Below are 21,011 nucleotides of genomic sequence, written 5' to 3' on the forward strand. Positions count from 1 at the left end.
GAAACATCTGCCTCATACTTCTTTATTCCATTTTGTGAATAGAAATCTAGTAACAATGTTAGGATAAGCATGATCAATAATCCAAGTGAAGAGATAAATTATGAGAACACTCAGATCTCCAGAGCAATCTGGGCAGCTCTCCAGACTCAGACCTCCAACTCTGCTAAGAACTTCATCACCAAAATGGCCAAGGAGGAGACAGCAGAGGCCCTAGCCATAGGAGCTGACATTGGGGAGTTCTCTGTTGGGGTAAGGCTCCATATGTTCCCTCTTCTGCCATAGCTGTTCACTCCCTTGGGCTGATGTGTCCTATTCAATATCAGGATTTGTGATTAGCTCGTGTCTCAAAGGACTTTTTTTTTCTTTAATTTAGAAGAATCTTTCTAAGAAATGATTCTGATGCGACCCTACTGTTGTTTCCCCCCCCCACCCCCTGTTCTGAGGATCAATCCCAGGAACTTGAATAGGCTAGGCAAGCACTCTGCCACTGAGCTACATCTCCTCCCTTTAGCTTTTAAACTTGCCTACATTTCAGAGACAATGCCTTTTATTCAGTTTGAAAGACAGACAATATTTGATTTGTTTATAAAGTAAAAAAAAAAATGGAGATTTGAGCCACTTATGAGTTACAGGCTTCTCTGTTCTTGATATCTTTCTAATAAAAGCCAGCATTTATTCATTTAGTTAATGTTACTTATTTTTGACAGTGTGTGTGGTTTTAAAATTTCTTATAAGATGCTAGATATACTGAGTTCCAGTTAGAGAAAATAGCTCTCTCTTGAAATTAACAAGATTTAAAAATGCAAAGTAAAGGTATGGAAAACAGACTGCCAATTGAACAAATTACATGATAGAATAGGAGAAAGGAATGGGTATTTTATTGGGGGGGGGAGTGGAGAATTGAGACATAATGTTAATTTTGAAATTCACTTGTCATAAAAGAGCATTATATGGTTTATTCATTGATTACTCATCATGGCTTGCTTAGTAACAATGACTTTTCCTTAAAAATGATTACTTCCCTAGGGCATGGATTTCAGTCTTTTTAAAGAGGTCTTTGAGTCTTCCAAAATGGATTTCATTTTATCTCACGCCGTGTACTGCAGGGATGTTCTGAAGCTGAAGAAGGGACAGAGGGCAGTGATCAGCAATGGAAGGGTGAGGATCTGTCAAGCTGAGACAAGCTTGACTTCACATTAGGTCCACGAACACTCTTTGCAGCATGCTCCTCTGACCTAGTAAACTCTTCCAACAGAGCCACCTTCTTTCCAAAGGTGATTAGGGCTTCTGAGGTGCCAGTGATATTTCTGCTCCTGTTTTCAGGGAAGTGTGCTTTTTGGATATAGAACCTTCTGCTGTTTGTGTCTTGACTGTGGGAAGTAGTGAGAGTGTGGTGGCTCTCAGAACCCAACTCAGTACCACTTTGATACATAGAAGTAGGCTTTATTACTGATATTTGGTGAGAATGAGTGAAGACTACATTACATTACTACTTTACTCTGGAATTTGCTTACTGTAAAATAATGTGAAACACATACATGTATAATCTATGTGCCTGAGACATTAATAAGTAAACACATAACTATGAGTTGATTCATGATTCATGCTTTTCTTTTTATTTTTTCACTATTTTTTTTTTTTTTTGGTTTGTACCTGCCTTGGGTCTAAGGCATTTGGTGTATGAGATAGCCTGAGGCCAGTAGAGGGGCTTCTTAGCTGCTGCTCATGAATGGCTTGTCTGCTCTGACCACTTACTCTTCTTTTCCTCATAGATCATTGGGCCTCTGGAGGACAGTGAGCTTTTTAACCAAGATGATTTCCACCTCCTAGAAAATATCATTTTGAAAACTTCTGGGCAGAAAATAAAATCTCATATTCAGCAGCTTCGAGTAGAAGAAGATGTGTAAGTTTAGTCATAGAGAAATTAGTTCATGATATAGAGTTTATATTAATTAGACTTTTCTCACTATATATTGTTCACTACCTAGTCCAAGATGTTTTATTTCTGGCTTTAAATTGTAATAATCCTCATGTTTTAATTTATCTTTCTGTTAAAACAGCTAATTTATTTCACAGGCTGCTATTTAAAGAACTGAATTCTCCCAGTTTTATTTATTTTTGATTCTGGTATGTTGTCAAACTTTTGATATGTAGACATAGCTTATTTATTCTTGGAATATCTACAGAAAGAGAGACTTTCTTATTTAATCTTATTTTATTTTCCTTCAGTTTTATTTTGTTCAGGAGAGGAAGGGCAGGTTAAATACTTCTTTTCCTCCCCTCCCCCCCTGTACAGAATACAGAGTTGTTGCTCTTGCATCCTCCAAAAGTGATGTTGGTTATTGTTGGCTTTTTATTTTAATTATTTTAATGCTTATTAACTAATGTATTTTAGTGAGTTATTTCTCTTAATGAAAGAAAATAAAGTATTTGAAAGGACCATGTACCTGCTATATAACTGGAACTTGTAGTCATACAAACCTGATTTCTACACTAAATATCACATGTATGTGTATTTTGAGGATATAGCTCTATATTTAATTGTTTTAATATAAGTTTTATATTTATTATTATTATTATTATATGTGTGTGTGTGTGTGTGTGTGTGTGTGTGTGTGTGTGTATTGCTTGGGATTGAACCCAGGGCCTTATGCATGCAAGGCGAGCACTCAACCAACTGAGCTATATCCTCAGCTACCTTTTTCCTCAGTGGCTGCACCATTTTATATTCCTACACCTAAGGGTTTCTCCGAATCCTCATCAACACTTGTTAGTCCCTTTTTTTTTAAGTGTGTGTGTGTGTGTGTGTGTGTGTGTGTGTGTGTGTGTGTGGTTTTAATAGCCATGTTAATAGGTTTGAAGTGGTATTTGCTAGCAGTTTGAGTTGCATTTCTGTAATCTTTAATGATGTTGGATGTCTTTTCACATGCAGATTGACCATTTGAATATCTTTGGGAAAATGTCACTTAAATTCTTTGCTTATATTTAATTGGGCTGTTTGGTTTTTTGTTATTGTTTAGTTGTAGGAATTCTTGATATATTCTGATGTCAGTTCCTTATTAGGTACATGTATTGCAGATATTTTATCTCGATTTTAATTTATTTTTTTTTGTACCAGGGAGTGAATTCAGGGGCATTCGACCACTGAGCACATCCCCAGCCCTTTTATTTTTTTTAATAATATTTATTTTTTTAGTTTTCGGCGGACACAACATCTTTGTTTGTATGTGGTGCTGAGGATTGAACCCGGGCCACAGGCATGCCAGGCGAAAGCGCTACCGCTTGAGCCACATCCCCAGCCCTTCTCTCCATTTTATGGGTTGCTTTTTCACTCTTTTGGTAGTATTCTTTGATTCATAGTTGGATGATATAAGATTTTAAAGTTGTCTTATTTTTCCTTCATCTTTTTCATGTACCATCTTGCTGCAGAGTTCAAGATTCACATTTTAGTGACATTTGACTTTGATAACTGCCAGAGTAGTGTATTTTTCAAGTCTCATGTAATCTTCTAGATTACATAATATCTTCTAGATATCTTTTTTAAAAATGATACCTAGGATCAAACACAGGGCCTAATGCATACCGGACAAATTGCTGTTCCACTGAGCCACAAATAAATGTTTTTTTCATCTTGGCCAATACCAGGGCAATAGAGAAAGAAGTTCCCTCCTACCTCCTACCTCAGTGGCTCTTGAGTGATGCCTCTTGTCCCAGGCTATGAAATGCTTCCCTTATGCAAACCAGGAGATACCTCATGCATTGAAGCAACTGTGTCACACCTAGACTTGGTTTGGCATGCCTTTGGAGCAATCCCTCTCTCTGTGGCTGCTTTCTGGGGAGCTCCTTATGTCTTTGTAGACTGTATAATTGCCAGACTCTTCCTATAAGACTCACCTTTTGCCAACAGGAAATGACCCTGGGTCTGTTCATCCCTATTTAGAGAAATAAGGTAGTCATGGAGCTTCTAGGAAATTGATACTAAAACTCAGAGTCTCAGAATTCCCTTGCCGGTGTAGGGTTTTTATTAGCACCAAAGCAGTTTCATTTTGGAGTGGCTGCTCTGTTACAGCCACAGCTTGCATTCATAACCCAAACCTAAAGCCATAAGGCTATTCTGAGCCTTCTGAAGCTTGACTGTGTACTCTTTATCCATGGTACTTTGTGAACCTTTAGGGAATTACTTGTTAACCTTCTCACACCATCCCACATAACTGGGTGTCCCTTGCCCTGTTTTGTGACCATGTTAAAGTATCACAGGCAGAAAATAGCCTGTTCTATCTGTATTCAGAATTAGTATTGAAAAATTAAACCAAAAAAGCTAATCTGATATAGTTCTTTTGTTCAAATAAAAATATATAAACTTGATTACAGTAGAAATATAGTCACAAGTGCTTTTTTTTTTTTTTAAAAAAAGAAAGTCTTAAATAAAAGATTATTTAGGCTCCTGATGTAGTTCAAGATCTTTCTTGGTTAGAAATCAAGTTTAGGGATGGAGGTGTAACTCAGTAGTAGAGTGCTTGCCTAGCATACTAAAGGCCGTGGGTTCATCCACCAGTACCACAAAAATAAAGAAGTCAACTTTAGAAGAAGTAGGGAAAACAAATACTTTTCTAAATTGTTCACTATAGTGTTGATTGCAACAACATACGTGTTTAATAGCTACTTGGTTTAATAGATTATGATATATGTATAGTATATTATAATACAGTTTTTGAAATAAAAATATATCCTTGTATTTATTAACTAATAAAAAGGTTTTATGATGTATTTTTAAGGAAAAGTTAGGTTATCAAATATAATCCCACTTTTGTTCATATGTATTTAAAAAGAATTATGAGTTACAGTATCATAGCTAATTTTTTGATGTGATTATTATGTGTAATCTCATGTTCTCCTTTGTATTTCTCTCAATGTTTTTCCAGTGAATTATTACTCTAATATTCACAGAAAGTAATAACATCATTTAAAAGCCAGTGAAGGAACTTTTTTTTTTGTTTTGTAAATAATATTGACAACCTGTCATGAATCAGGCACTATGCAAAGTGCTTGATATGTTTAGTCAGCACAGTATTTAAAAGAGTCCTGCAGAGTAGGGCTCTGTACTTCATATATGCAAAAAATAAGTAATGTCCTCAAGGCCATCCTCCTAATCACTTACAAAATCAGTACTGTTTTTTAATGCATGTTGGTGTGAGTTCATGCCTTCTTTATTTTTAAGTTGTAGATGGACACAATACCTTTATTTTATTTTTGTGTGGTGCTGAGGATTGAACCCAGTGCCTCACGCATGCTACCTGTGAGCCACAACCCCAGCCCCTCATGTCTTCTTTAAACCATCCTGGTCAGCATTCAGTATTTGGGCTGGTGATGTGTTTAACAATGATTAGAAAACCTATGGTTAAACTAATGGTAAGATTTCCTTAATCTCTTCTTTCAGGGCAAGTGACTTGGTAATGAAGGTGGATGCTCTCCTGTCAGCTCAACCCAAAGGAGATGCAAGAATTGAGTACCGGTTTTTTGAAGACAGACACAGGTATAGAATTAATGTTGAATTTGTACATGTTCTTGCATATTAAACTCTTAGGCTTACCTTTACCTTTATTTTTCTATATCAGGTTTGTGTATAAGTTGTTATAGAAATGGAAGATTTGGTGTACAGTTTTCATATAAACAAATTCATGTGAAAACACACACACACACACACACACACACACACATACACACACATACACATATATATATTTGTGACCATGTTATTTTTTTGTACATATAGGCATATGTGTGTGTGCATGAATCTCCTGAATACAGGAATGTCTTCCACAGTACTGATAGCTACCTCAGAAATTTAACTTTGATGCAGTAATGTTAATACACAATCCTTATTTACATTTCTATAGTGTCTCAGTAATGACCTTTCAGAAGTGCTTTTGTTGTTGTTGTTGTTTTGAACCTAATTACACACGTTGCAGTTAGTTCTCCTTTTAGTCTCTTTTAGTCCAGAAGAGTCCCCCTTCCCCTTTTTTGGGGGAGGAGGGGGGACTATTGTCTTTTATGACATTGGCTTTTTTTAAAATATTAGTTATAAGTGGACATAGTGCCTTCATTTTATTATATGTGATGCTGAGGATCGAACCCAGTGTCCCACGTGTGCTAGATGAGCACTTTTCTGCTGACCCGCAACCCCAGCCCCAACATTGACATTTTTTAAGAATCCAAGTCTTTTGTTTTGTGGAATGTTCTAGAGTCTGGTTGTTCCCTTGTGATTCCACTTAGACTAAATTGTTTTGGGGGAGAACTGTACAATTGCCTGGAAAGTATGTAATGTGATTGCATCTTAGAATCCCAGGAAGGCTTTAAATATGACTCTATATGTGCTTCTCTTGTGTGATTCTGACCTGATTTACCTGGCATGGATTGGTTGGTGTAGTCACTTGTGATTTCTCACAGCCAATTCTGGTGGGGATTAGATTGTCTGATGATGGCAGTTGGGACTGATCCCCTCTCTGCTTGAATTGGATGTGCCTCCTAATTGTGGGTGGAGACTTCTGCAGCTCCCATCTAACCCTCATGGAATTTTGCCACTAGCAGCCAGATTGCACCCACTTTGCACCCATCTTTTCAACACTGCATACGTCTTAATAATAATATATTATCTATATCCTTTTCTCCATGAGTTTTATATAATTAAAGTGCCCTAATTACAAATTTTATTACAATACAAATTACAATTAGAGAAATTCTTATTGGGGTTGTCTTAGCTAAATGAATGTTTTTTCATATTTAAATCAGAAATTTCTCATTTATGCTAGAATGAAAAGGTCTGGACCATAAGTTTGTATACCCTTACTGTCACAGTGTGGTCCATGCTTGTGAATATCATCATTAGTGAAACACAGTATTCTTGGATATTTGCTTTATTCACTCTAAGTGTGTATATATATATATATATATCTCAAAATCTTGTTCCTCTACCATGTTTGGCTTTTTTCCTGGCTTTTCTCTTACTAATACTGCAAGTATATTTAACTGTAATATCATTAGTTTATATTGTTCCCATTTGCACACCAACATTCCTCTCTTCTTTCGTTTTCTCTTGCCCTTTTCTTGTTGTATAGTGTGGGGGTGGCTAAAGGCCCTCACAGGATCATTGGCTGGGCATGCCTGTTGCAGATCATTGTGCTGGTGAGATCCTGTATCCAATGCCTCACACATGCAAGGCAAGCACTCTGCCACTGAGCCACAATCTCAGCCTTATAATGCTATTTTCTAATGAGCTTTTCTGCTAGGATTCCAAAGTAGCACAGAATTGCAAATTATATTAGTGCAGTAGCACTCAAATTTTGGCTTTTATTCAGAAGCTTTTAAAAATGCTGATTGTTAGACCTGCCCCCAGAGTTTCTAACTGAATAAATCTGGGTGGGAGCCAGAAAGTTTGATTCTAGCAAATGTCCAGGTGGGGCTGATGCGACTGGTTTGGAGCCACATTTTGAGAATAACTACGTTAAGGTAAAAATGTTTTGTTGTATTGGAATAATCATTGTAGGTGATTGAATCTGAAGTTGTTAATATTATGAGATTGCAAGCATCTGCTGCATAACAAGCTATTCTAAAGTGATTATTATTTCCAAATCACTTAAAATTTGAAATAACTTCATCAGCATCTAATTATTACCCAATTGTAATAATTATGTTCTGCTTTGTGTTATACTTTTGTTTTCATCCCACTGAGTAAATGCTCTTGCATATAAGAGTAGAGATCAGCATTGAACCACAAGAATATACTTACCAGGTTAAACAAAACAAAACCAGTCATTTTGAAAAATTGGGTGAAGTTTAAATCTATTCAAATTTTTAAACTTCATTAGAGGGCCTTGCTTCTCTTGAGTCACCTAAGTCAGTGTGACTTCAGAGGGAAACGTTGTAACAGGAAGCTTTATGTGAATAAATGTATATTCTTTCTAGAAAACCAAAGAGTGACCAGCTATAAGAACAGACAAAATATGTATAACTTAATTCTAACAAAGATGTGGTGTGATTCATTGTTTTGCCTTGCATATTACTATAGATCTTCAGGAAAAGCAGTTTAACAACGCATATTAGTCACAAAGATATTTGTATCCCATGACCCCATAATCTTCTGTCTAGATCTTCTTTGATTCTAAAGAACTTTGCAGATATGGAGAAGCTGTCTATACAGACTGTTTTTTTTTTTTTAAAGAGAGAGTGAGAGAGGAGAGAGAGAGAGAGAGAGAATTTTTTTTTAATATTAATTTTTTTTAGTTCTTGGCGGACACAACATCTTTGTTGGTATGTGGTGCTGAGGATCGAACCCGGGCCGCACGCATGCCAGGCGAGCGCGCTACCGCTTAAGCCACATCCCCAGCCCCTATACAGACTGAAAGGTTGAAAGCTGTCTAAATTTTCAGCATTGAAGAGTAATAAACTGTGGCAGTTTCACTTGGTAAATAAAATATCATTTCTTATTCAGGATGCTTGGTGTGTAACAATATGTGGAAATATTTATGTTGAAGTGGTTGGGGTTGGAGGAAATTATTTTAAATTTCCTAAGTCTATACTTAGAACTAATTTTCATATAAGTATCTAAAAAGGATTACATAGAAATGCAGCTAGTCATTGGGATAATGAGGTTTTTGTGATTGCATTTTTTTCTTTTTCTCGGTTTTGCATCTAAAAAGGATTACATAGAAATGCAGCTAGTCATTGGGATAATGAGGTTTTTGTGATTGCATTTTTTTCTTTTTCTCGGTTTTGCAGATTTTTGGAATCTTCTTATGTTCTTTTTAATTAATTTATTTTTGTGATAGTAGGGATGGAACCCAGGGCCTCACATATGTTAGGCAAGTACTTTACCACTGAACTGCATCCCCAGCTCTATTACTTTTAAAAATGATTTATTTCTTCTTTCCTCATACTCTTTTTGCCAGGAAGTAAAAATCAGCGTGATGTTCCAATAGTTGTAGAACCTAACATCAGTAGCTTTTAGCAGTTTGGGGAAAAATACTGTTTCAAGCTGGTTTTCTTCTCTTCATATACATCTTTAAAACATTTTGAGTAAGCCTGAGTTATCAGGGTTTTATAAACTTTAGTAATAGATTAATCTTATGGTTGGCCACCATCGTAGTATAGTTGTTCCAGATCTAAAGTTTTTTGAAATGTTGAAAGAGTAATAGGTTATCTTGAACCAAAACAAAAACATCACAATAACTTAAAGTTGTTTCCTGTTTCCTCCGTGTTAATGTTTTATCATTTGTATGTTTCATAGTGCAATTAAACTGAGGCCAAAGGAAGGAGAGACATACTTTGATGTCATGGCTGTCGTTGACCCTGTCACCAGAGAAGCACAGAGGCTTGCCCCATTGCTCTTGGTAAGGACCACTTTCATCAGTTCATATCATTTTTATCTGAAGTAGTCTTGTACTCTTGAATTGTCTGAAAACTTCCTTTATCCCTTTGTCATCTTCAAGGGTAATTGGAAAATGCTACAGGCATCTTCAGCAGAGTATTCATCATAAAGTTTGTAATGGCTTGGAAAACAACTTTATAACTTTAGGAAGCTGGTACAAGTTTTGTTGGCTATTTCATATAATTAAAAAAATTAGTAGCATCCTCATTCAGAGCAAACTATTTTTAAATTAATTTATGCTATATTTTAATTTCTAGTAGCAAAATCATAAATAAGGTAAAAGAATTTTGCTTTTCACTATCCTTTTTTATTATTACCATGGACTTTTTGTTGTAGCTGTCTTTTAGCTTTTATTATAAAGATGTTATAATTTTAAATACGTTTTGAAGGCGCTAACCAAAACACTTCAACATTTTATTTGGATTTTTTTAAGGTAATAATTTTTTTGAAGTATAATTACCTAACTGTGTGTGTGTGTGTGTGTGTGTGTGTGTGTGTGTGTGTCGGGGATGTTGGGGATTGAACCCGGGGATACTTAACTACTGAATCATATCCCCAGCCTTTTTAGTATTTTATTTAGAGATGAATAAAACTTAGCCTTGCTAAGTTGCTGAGGCTGGCTTTGAACTCACAATCCTCCTGCCTCAGCCTCCTGAGCCATTGGGATTATAGGTGTGTGCCACTGTGCCCAGCTATCACCTAGCCCTTACGTTTTCCTTGTGTAGATAGATATTTATCATGTATCTGATATTTGTCATGTATCTGTTGCTTCCCTATGACTTTGTGTTAAACTTCTTTATAAAAGGAGGAGTGATATGTGATAGCTTATTTCCCCCCCTACCCAAGTCATATGTATATGTGATGTAAATTTTGTTCAGGAGTTGTGATTTCCAGAAATTTCCTCACTACAGACATTATGTCAGTTATCTTTTTTTTTTCCCCCCTTTGGTATGAGGGATTGAACTCAGGGTCACTTAACAGCTGAGCCATATTCCCAACCCTTTTTACTTTTTATTTTGAGACAGAGTCTTGCTGAATTGCTTAGGTCCTCGTTAAGTTGCTGAGGCTGGCTTTGAACTCACAATCCTCCTGTCTCAGCCTCTCAAATTGCTAGGATTACAGGCATGCACCACTGCACCCAGCTTTATATTTTTTCTTGAGATATTAAGAAATGTTCTTGAAGAACAAAATCTCTGAAGAGAAAATTTTAATATTTTGTCATTTGATTTGGTCTTTTAGGTTTTAACTCAGCTTATAAACATGAACCTAAGGATATTTATGAACTGCCAATCGAAACTTTCGGACATGCCTTTAAAAAGGTAAAACATACTATTTAAGACAACAATTGGAAAAATGGAACCAAATCCAATAGGAGGATTAAATATTAAGGAGTTTAGTGGGTTTTAGGTAGACTTCATGCTTGAAAGGGTCATTTAATAAATGTTCAGTTGTGCCAAATCTTAGCTCTAATCTGAACTTCTAAGAACATAGTGTGGGCTTGGGAGTATTTAGGTGCTAGTGAAAAACCAGGTTACTTGTACTTGCTTTTCATCTTGAAGGAGTGGTCACTTCAGGTTGCAATGGATATATTAGAGGAAACTTGCTTAGGTTAGTTTACATGTATCTTGAAAAAGAGAACAGGCTTAGCTCTCTATTGTCAAAGGCTTTGGAATGGTTATTTATGGAAAAAGTAATATAAAAAGAATTAATAGTGTAGCATACATTCCTCAATTGCAAATGTGCTATGTTCTATAGGTTAAATTCTGAGCCTTTTGAAAGAGTCTTAGCAAGTGACCAAAGGGTTCCCAGCATTCACCATTGTCCTCCCATAAAGAAATGTTTAAATTATTATAGGTAGTGTTTTTTTAGGGCTAGCCTGAGAACTCAATCACCATTTAGAACTTGTTTGTTTGTTTGTGTACCAGGGATTGAATTCAGGGACTCTCAACCACTGAGCCACATGCACAACCCTTTTTTTGTATTTTATTTAGAGACAGGATTTCACTGAGTTTCTGAGGCTGACTTTGAACTCACGATCCTCTGCCTCAGTCTCCTAAACTGCTGGGATTATAGGCATGTGTGCCACCACACCTGGTTCAGAACTTAGTTTTTAAGGGGAAACTGGATTCTTCCCAAGGGAAATAAAGTGCTCAGGAAATGCTTGTGACCTTGACTGCAGTCACCCATATGAAGAAATGGCTCCCTCCTCAATCCTACTTCTCCTTCCCTTCTTCTGCATCTATAACTGGAAGCATCATTAACTTAAACGATAGTTTGGGAAGTACTTCTCCCAATCTGGAAGGATATTCCTCCAAATCTACTTTGTTTTAAGCTGTGTTTACTTGTATTGATGCTTGCAAATTCAAGGACTATGGTTGCCTAGAAAAAAAATCTTAACACTCTTCTTTTCAATTTCAGCTTTTACCGTTATGTCTTAGAACCAGAGATTTCTTTCACTTCAGATAATAGCTTTGCTAAGGGTCCAATAGCAAAGTTTTTGGATATGCCACAGTCTCCACTGTTCACTCTGAACTTGAACACACCTGAGAGTTGGATGGTAGAATCTGTCAGAACACCATATGACCTTGATAACATTTACTTAGAAGAGGTAAGAATGTCATCGCTTCCAAATATTTAATCATGTATAAAACCCATTTATGATGTTACTAGTGGTGGTTGACTGAATAAAATGAATCAAGGGACCTTTGAGAAATTAGTATCTGAGTAAAATGTATAAGTATTAAAAAAACAAAAAAAGTCATAGCTTTATTCAGATGTATTCTTATGCCCTCAAATTTACCCTTTGAAGAGTATAGGCCAAAGGTTTCACACAACTGTGCAGCCATACCACTAATTCCAGATATGTTTTATCACCCACAGAAGAAGCTCCATACTCATTAGCAGTCAATCCCTGTTCCCTTGGTCCAGGCAACTATTAATCTATTTTCTATTACTGTGCATGTACCTATTCTGACATTTTGTCTATATAGAGTCATGTAACACATGGCCTTTTGTGACTGGCTTCTTTCTCTTAAAAAATGGCTTCAAAGATTCATCCATGTTATCACATGTGTTGGTACTTCATTCTTTTATATTACCAGATAATATTCTTTTGTATATGTATACCACACTCTATTCATTCACAGATGGACATTTGGGTTGTTTCTACTTTGAGCTATTATGGGTAATGTTGCTGTGAATGTTAATGTACAAGTTTTTTACTAATCCATGACTGTAGGATGCCTTTCCATTTATTTAGGTTTTTAAATTTTTTCTATAATGTTAGGAGTATTATTCTATTTTTGCAATGACTTCCATGTTATTTTTTCTCCTTTCAACCCAATTTTTATAATTATACACAATCAGTAATCACCACGATCAAGATACAGAACCTTTCTTCATTGCCAAAAGGTCCTTATTCCCTTTGCAGGCAGTCCCCCATCTTGGCCTCAGGCAATACTGATTTGCTTTCTGTCACTGCAGTTTTGCCTTTTCTTGAATTTCATGCAATATGATCATGTAATATGTAAGTCTTTTTGACTTCTTCATTACTTTGTAAAAATGCATTTTGGACTTATCCGTGTTGTTGCTGAATAGACTCAGGTAATTTGATTTTGATATTGCAGGTGGACAGCATAGTGGCTGCTGAGTATGAGCTGGAGTATCTGTTACTAGAAGGCCACTGCTATGACATCACCACAGGCCAACCCCCACGAGGACTGCAGTTCACATTGGGAACTTCAGCTGACCCAGTTATTGTGGACACCATTGTTATGGCCAATCTGGTAAATAATCAGAGAATCAGGTGGTGAGGTGGCAGTCACATTGAGTTGGGCACTGTCATTTACGATGGAACAATCAGCATTCTGAACCATAAAGTGAGAATGCGATTCATAATCGACAGAATTTGGTTAATATAAAAATCATTAGTTTGCCACAAAGTCTTGGGTTCAACCCCCCATTGCAAAAATAAATAAATAGAAATTTAAAAATAAAATATTAAAATACAACATTGCTAAGGGTTGGAGATGGGAGGTAGCTCAGTGGTAGAATGTTTATCTAGCACGTGTAAGGCCTTCCTGGGCTTAATCCCCAGCACTGAGAGGAAAACAAAACAAGCAACATAAATATCATTAGTTTGGTTAAATTTGGAAAATAGAATTACATGTCAAGTTTTTAAAATAAAGCAAAAAATCAACATGCTGCAATACAATGCTCTAGCTGAATTGGATCCTGGAAATGCATTATTCATGAGCTGTCAACCTTGTTCTTTTCTTTAGGAAGTTTACAGCTTATTTAGTCATCGAACATTGACTCTTCCCTGAAGCACAGCTAAGGGCAGACTTCTTGGCTTGACTGAACTGTATTTTCTAGAGTTTCTAATGTGTAGTTGAATTATTTGGTTTGTTTTTATTTTTTTTGCATTGCCCAATTTTTTAACTATCTTATTTATAAGATAAATATCATATTTTAGACACCCAAAGGAGTAACTGTTCCTAAGAAACAGCATTTTGATGTTTTTAAAAAGGAACTAAAATTTGGCTTTTGTTTTTCTTCTCCTAGGGCTACTTTCAGCTAAAAGCCAACCCAGGAGCTTGGCTTCTCAGACTTAGAAAGGGACGGTCCGAAGATATTTATAGAATCTACAGGTAGGATTATGTGATGCAGGTACATTTTTCCTAAGCATTTTGAAATGAGAATCAGCTCTAATTGGATACTACCCTGGCATTTTGCCAGGCATCACCAATTTAATCTATAGTCATATGTGTGATACTTTTCCAGGAAAGTAAATGTGCTATAATTATTAAGAGAGAATTGAATAATAAGAGGTGTAGAGAGTAATAGTCAGGTATTATGCTTCAGTGATTCCTTTGTGCCAGCACTATCTCAGGATCAAATCATTTTATCACTATGATGCACTCTATAGGCAGATGAGAAATTTAGTCATTTGAAGAAGGGAGAAAAAAAGAAATTCAAACTTCTCTACCTGAAGAGTATATCCGACCTGAGAGATTTGCAAATACATAGGCCATATGAGCCTCAGCCATTCTGTCTGCTCCATTTCTTCCCTGTGGTGGTGTGGAAGAAGTAACTGTTCTAGAACATTTTGTCAGTAGCTGGGTTTTTGCCTTTAAGGTTTATGTCTCATATCTATTAGTTAAAAAATATTATACTGCCTTTAAATAAGTTTGGTCTAAATTCAGCTTAACATGATTTAAATTAGTTTTAGATTATGAAAAAAATTCCTACCGATTTATTTAGAGAATGGTCTTCATTAGAGTTTATTTGAAATACTCCCTTGTGTGTTGCCTTGGCTCCATAGCATTACTAACACACATGAAAGCAATGTAGATTAGTTCATATTTCTTACCCGGGAAATAGAAATTTGTATTATAATAACATTTTATTTTAAATAGTGGGTTTTTCTCCAAATAATGTTTTCTCCAGATAATGGTCTTAGAGAATTTTAATTGTGTTTCTAAATTCTCTCCCTTCTGTGTGTGACTTTCCTGTCTTCCCTCTTCCTTAGGGTTATGGCGTCCCCTTTCTTCCTGGCTGTCTAGCATTTGCCTCTGGGTAGATATTCTCTGATGCTGGAGTGTTTCATACTTCAGGTTTTTCCCTGTCAAAACCTTATTTTTGTCAGAGAACTCTGTTCTCTGCTGTATGGCAGCAAATATAGTGCATTCACATTATTATTGTGACCTCTGCACCTTGAAATTTGGTGTTTCGAAGTTTTAAGCATTACAATTGGTTGGTAGGAAAACCTTATGTAAATTTTTTCTTCCACTGTTGTGTCTGCCTAAAAATTAATTATAGTTCTTCCTGATCATAGTTCTTTTTACTGGAGGCACCAAATTGAGTTCAGGGCCTTGACTTGGCAGTTTATATACCTCCAGACAGAGGGAGAGTAGGCTTCTTTATAAAGCTATTCCAATTAAAAAGTAGAAGTGAGGTAGTTCTCATGATGGTTCAAAGTAGCCAACCCCTTTGTGGTTCTTTACTCAAAGTGCCTTGTGTGGGTCAGACCTGTGAGCACATGCTCTTGTTCAGTGCTCACCACGTGCGTGTTCCATGCCTGGGAACCTCTCAGTCTATGACAAGTGATTCGGAGGAGAACTTGTGAAGGAAGTTTGGGTACTCACCATATAGAGAGCTCAACAGGTGCTTCTGTGCAGCTTGAAGGGGTTTCCTTCAGGTTGTAAGGAAATTACTGGTTCTGAAAAACTCCTTTATGATAAAGGTGATGAAAAAATAGGGCATATTGTTGGCTGACCATCTACTGCATTTTGAGAATTATGGTTTGTAATGTCTGTATTGCTTTTCTCTCTAAGCCACGACGGTACAGATTCTCCTCCCGATGCTGATGAGGTGGTTGTTGTCCTCAACAACTTCAAAAGCAAAATTATTAAAGTGAAGGTGAGTTTGCTGTATGAAAGACAGCCCTCTTTATAGTTGGTCAAAGTAGTAGTACTCTGTGTTCAGAAGATAACATGTAAAAATATGGACAGCAGTTCCTCCTTAACCCTAGGATTCAGTCACCCACGGTCAGCCATGGTCTGAAAATACTACTGTTTTTCTTGATTTGAGAGAGAGAGAGAGAGAGAGAGAGAGAGAGAGAGACACACTACATTCACTTTAGTTTCATTATAATGTATTGCTGTAATTGTTCTGTTTTTTTTAATTGTGAATCTCTTACTGTGCCTTACTTATAAATTAAACTTTATCACAGGTAGGTGTGTATAGGGAAAAAGATAGTATACAGGGCTTGAGATTTTAGGCTCCACAGAGAGACTTGAGTCATTGAACATATCTCCCATAGATGGGGGGGGAGGAATGAGTGCTGAAACCAGCCCAAGGATTCTCTTTGGAATTTACTGTAGCAATATTAGGAATGTCGCTTTAAGCCACAATGTCTTTGTAAATGTGAACTGGTGATTTTCTTTTACCAAGAGATCGTACCTTTTGGGTAGTCTCAGTGAGCAATCATTCCCATTTTATATAAAATGTTTTCAGTAGAGAAGTGTTGCTATGTAGTCACAATTTATAGTATTATTCATGTTTTCATTCTCAGAATATTCGGGGAAAATGACAGTGAAAATTGAACAATGAAATGGTAGTTCTTCCTCAACATTTTGAAGTTCTTTGTGCCTTCAATTAAAGTAAAATGTATTTTGGAATAAATAATCATTACACACAGGAAAACATAGAGTCAGCCTCCATGGTTGAGCAGAAAACCATGCTATTGAGAAAATTCACCCTGTGTTTGTGTTAGTAAAACCTGAAAACAGGTCATGACCTAAATGTCTCTTTCCTAGAATCCACTGTTAGCTTGGTGACTTGTGCCTCTAGTTTTATTTAGACTACATTTTCAATACATCTGAATTTGAGGTTCTTTGCTCATTATACAAATTAAAAATGGTTATTTCATTAAAAGAGATGACTGTCTTCTCACTTAAGGCTCTAATGTAAACATCAGATGAAGGCATTTATGTTGAATTCTGATAGGCTCCATCTGGGGCTGTAACTGCTTATGAGAGAATTCACAGCATACATCCAGTGTAAGTTAGTTTTACGTCTCTTGGACATACTAGGAGGAATATAATCTGCCATGTACATTGCAGGTTCAGAAGAAGGCAGACATGGTGAACGAAGACTTGCTGAGTGACGGGACAAATGAGAATGAATCTGGATTTTGGGACTCATTCAAATGGTAAATTGGCATCATAAAATAATGTTTTTAAGGAAAAACAGATATAAGCACCATCCATCCCTCCTTTTGAGTTAGTATCTGGGACTTTCCATTCTGCTTCTCGTAGCCAGATTTGGAATAGGTGAGTATTCTTACTTTGGAATAGATGAGTATTTTCCAGTTAATTAACCAAAGGAGGTTAGTGTCTCCTGATGGACTTACTTCTGTTCCATGCTTCTTAACTTTTGTTGGGCTGTGCCTGCTCTTTGGAGAAGTGATTGATAATTGCTTAGTTTACTTCTGATTGTACAGACTGTGTCTGTGGAGCCTATGTGCCACCTATTCCTAAAGCAACATAATGCCTTGTTAACATGAGCATCCTCCTTGTTAGCCTGTGGATGGACTTCTCAGCCTTGTGCCTGTTCCCAGAGTGCTGGGTGCTTTGTGACACCTCTGCCCCTTCTTACCCTCTTGGGCAAGAATAGGAATGGGAAGGCACTCTCTTTCCAGCATCTCATGGAGTCTTGTTTTGTTGTTGTTGTTTTGTTTTTTAATAATTATTTTATTTGTTCTTTTTAGATATACATAACAGTAGAATAATGGAATCCTGTTTTTATCTCTTGTTACAGGGGCTTTTCAGGAGGGCAGAAGGCAGAGGAAGTGAAACAAGATAAAGATGACATAATTAACATTTTCTCTGTTGCATCTGGTCATCTCTATGAAAGATTTCTTCGGTTAGTCTTGTTGATTATTTTGTTGTCTGTAAGTGAATTTGTCATGGTATTCCTATTTAGAGGTTTTTTGGGATTCTGCCTGTTGTACTTAAGTGTATTTAGAGAACTCTGAGGACTTTGAGTAGCTTACTATATGCAGTCCTCTTTTTTTGATCTGGTCAACTCCATGAAGCCTAGTAGTGAATACCTCTATGGATATTGTAAGACTATGGATTTTGAATATCATGTGCACACTTTATAGATAATATTGTTTACTTGGCTACTAAATGTTAGGAGATGGACATAGAGAATAGAACAGGACCATGAACACTTCACCTTCTACAGAGTCAAGAGAAATCTTAGTTCATAGGTAAGAAAACTTCTGTTTTATACAAACTAAGACCTAGAGCTGGAAGGGACTTGCCTAGGTCACATAACCAGAGGCAAGAGGGACTATAGGTTTTGACTTGTCGACATTGAGGCCACCAGAGAGGAAGGCACTTGAGAGACTCGGTTCTGAAGACATCCCTTTGCCTGATAATCAGGTCTCTTTTTTCTTTTTTTCACTACAAATCTAGTATAGAAAATAATCAAAATGTCATTTTTATCCTTTAGTTTCTAAAAAACCTCTGACCTAAAATAATGACAATGGTAATGATTTATTTAATTAAATGCCTTGATTGAGGAATCTTGAGCCTGTACCCACTGTCCTCCCCTTGCTCTTCCTTGTTCTCCTTGGCAGGGCTCTCTGTGAAGGAGGCAATGCATGTATGTACATGTTCTCAGGACCAATGCTGCTGTGCCTTGACAGGGGTGTTGAGGAATGATATATTCAGTTACCACAACCTCTAGTGTTTACTTGTGCTGTAATTGATATATCAATTCATGAAGCAGTTTACTTAAAGGTACAGCAGAATTGACATTTTCCTCAGTTAGCTAGGTATATTTTTATAGAGAAATGCCCCTTCTCTCCCATTCAGTGATAACTTTACAAATAAGAATAAGTACATTTTCCATTACTAAGGGTCTCTGTTTGCTGTGCTGCCTTGCTATTGATTTTGCTTAATGTTATTGAGTTAAAAAGCATTGAAACATCATCATCATTATTATTATTATTTGTTTTTGTTTGGCAGCATAATGATGCTATCAGTGCTAAAGAATACTAAGACTCCTGTGAAGTTCTGGTTCTTGAAGAATTATTTGTCCCCCACATTTAAGGTTTGTTTCATAGGGAAAAGAAAACTGTTCTTATTAGGGAGATATTTACAATATTTTTTTTACTGATTTTGTTTTATCTTTATATTTTAAAATTTTTCCTTTTATTTGACTACCCTAATTTAGTTGTGTATGTCTATGTTGATTTTCCTTACAGATTGTTCTATGGGATGAACATATGTTACAAAACTATGACCTGTTTGAAACTTAGATAATATAGGAGAGTCTAATCTTTTTAAGAAGCAGTGTTTTAATGAAATAGCATTCCCTTCCTCTGAAACATGCATGTCTGACTTAATTAGAAAAGTCAGTGATGGTTTATGTGGAGGAGAAGGATTAGTTTTCTCCTGAACCACTGCCAGATGATGTGTGGAGTGATGCTTCATCTATGCAAAACAAAAACACACCTGGGAAGTTTTCTGCTTTATTTGTATCAGTTAGGATTTGTCACCTAAATTAATTTTTCCCCCTTTATCACACTAAACACCTTTTAATATATTCAGTAACATCACTTATAAAGAAATAATTCTGGTCCCCTAAACGTATTTGTATTTAGAATCTAAAAGTTTTATTTATTAATGACAATAAATTTATGTGTGGTTTTGGCTTTGCTATCTTATTCCCTGGTTAGAACTAACCTTGAGAAAAGCTTATAATCAAGCTCAAAAAATATTTAACTGGGAGCTGGGAGTATAGCTCAGAGGCAGAATGCTTGCCTGGAATGCCCAAGGGCCTGGGTTCAATCCCTAGCATCATCAAAAAAACCCAAATATTTTTATTTAAAAAAAATATTTTTACTGAAATCAGATTTAGACAAATGAACTTGAAGTTCATATGTCTTTAAGTGTGTGCATGTATGTATGCATGTGCGCGCCTGCGCGGTTTTAGATCTAAAGCCTTCACCTGCAGATTCTGTCATTTCATGGGGTAACTAAAAGTCAAAAAGAAAGGGTTTTGACAAGAGTTTTACATATATTCTTTAACGTAATCTCAAGTCTGTTGGTTTCCAATTTTTTTTGTTAGACTGCTGTTTTGGTAAATGTGTTTTACTTGTACCATAATCACAGTGGTTGACTTATATTATGAAGTCAGTTTTCTTAATCATAATGAATGATTGTTGTTCCCTTTGTCTAAAAAAAGGAGTTTATACCTTACATGGCAAATGAATACAATTTCCAGTATGAACTTGTTCAGTACAAATGGCCTCGGTGGCTTCATCAACAGACTGAAAAACAGCGTATCATCTGGGGCTACAAGATTCTTTTCCTGGATGTACTTTTCCCACTAGTTGTTGACAAATTTCTGTTTGTGGATGCTGATCAGGTAAGCTCTGAAAGTCCAGATTGTAATAATTTGTCTTAAAGGCAACAGACTTCTTTCTGTTTTTAAAATGTTATTTTCCAGTTATGAAAAAGTGCCTGCTTATGTTTACACTATTAAGAAAATATAGAAGGTATCACCCAGGTGTGATCAATTTTTAACTTTAATTTGCATTTATTATATGTTTTTTTATCTTTTTCTGTGTGTTTTTAACAGTAATTATGATAACATCATGAATGCAGTCTTATATTGTAATTCATTTAACAAAAAAATGAAAAATTAGGAAATAAAGTTTTAACAGTATTTGCCACCATCTTCATTATTCTGCCCCAAAGATAAGGTGTTATTGGTCTGGGTGATAGAAAAAGCTCAAGTGGATGCTTGGCCTTGATAATTAGGACTGCTACAGATATTCTTCCAGTTATCAGGATTTTACTTAATCACAAGGAACACATTTTAAAGCATACAAACTCAAATTGCATAAATGTACTTATGCCCTCCAGCCTTCTGTCTTACCCTCAGCTTGAAACCCAAGTTACCTGAATGAAAGTGATATAATGTGTGCAAAAGTCATGTGGACAAAAAAGTTTCACCACCTCTTTGGAACCTCTTGTCTCAGGTGGCTCAACCTGAAATACGTTTTCCT

General features: G+C 36.1%; 1 protein-coding gene across 7 annotated transcripts in view; it reads left to right on the top strand.

Annotated features, from left to right (window-relative positions):
- Positions 1 to 21,011, top strand: part of UGGT1 (UDP-glucose glycoprotein glucosyltransferase 1) — a 111,310-nt gene that overhangs the window by 75,664 nt on the left and 14,635 nt on the right. For 6 of the 7 annotated variants that reach the window (XM_081261700.1, XM_081261701.1, XM_081261699.1 and 3 more), the window contains 14 exons: positions 43 to 249; positions 1,027 to 1,158; positions 1,773 to 1,903; positions 5,438 to 5,533; positions 9,284 to 9,386; positions 10,664 to 10,743; positions 11,843 to 12,032; positions 13,051 to 13,209; positions 13,988 to 14,073; positions 15,760 to 15,844; positions 17,050 to 17,138; positions 17,747 to 17,851; positions 18,964 to 19,048; positions 20,186 to 20,368. In XM_081261700.1, coding sequence (XP_081117826.1) covers positions 43 to 249; positions 1,027 to 1,158; positions 1,773 to 1,903; positions 5,438 to 5,533; positions 9,284 to 9,386; positions 10,664 to 10,743; positions 11,843 to 12,032; positions 13,051 to 13,209; positions 13,988 to 14,073; positions 15,760 to 15,844; positions 17,050 to 17,138; positions 17,747 to 17,851; positions 18,964 to 19,048; positions 20,186 to 20,368 — 1,731 coding nt within the window. Of the gene's footprint in view, positions 1 to 42; positions 250 to 1,026; positions 1,159 to 1,772; positions 1,904 to 5,437; positions 5,534 to 9,283; positions 9,387 to 10,663; positions 10,744 to 11,842; positions 12,033 to 13,050; positions 13,210 to 13,987; positions 14,074 to 15,759; positions 15,845 to 17,049; positions 17,139 to 17,746; positions 17,852 to 18,124; positions 18,201 to 18,963; positions 19,049 to 20,185; positions 20,369 to 21,011 lie in introns of those variants that run through there. The other variant, XR_014018069.1, reaches the window with a different exon arrangement.

This window comes from Spermophilus citellus (genome assembly GCF_964194105.1).
Source record: "Spermophilus citellus genome assembly, chromosome: 11".
Taxonomy (NCBI): Eukaryota; Metazoa; Chordata; class Mammalia; order Rodentia; family Sciuridae; genus Spermophilus; species Spermophilus citellus.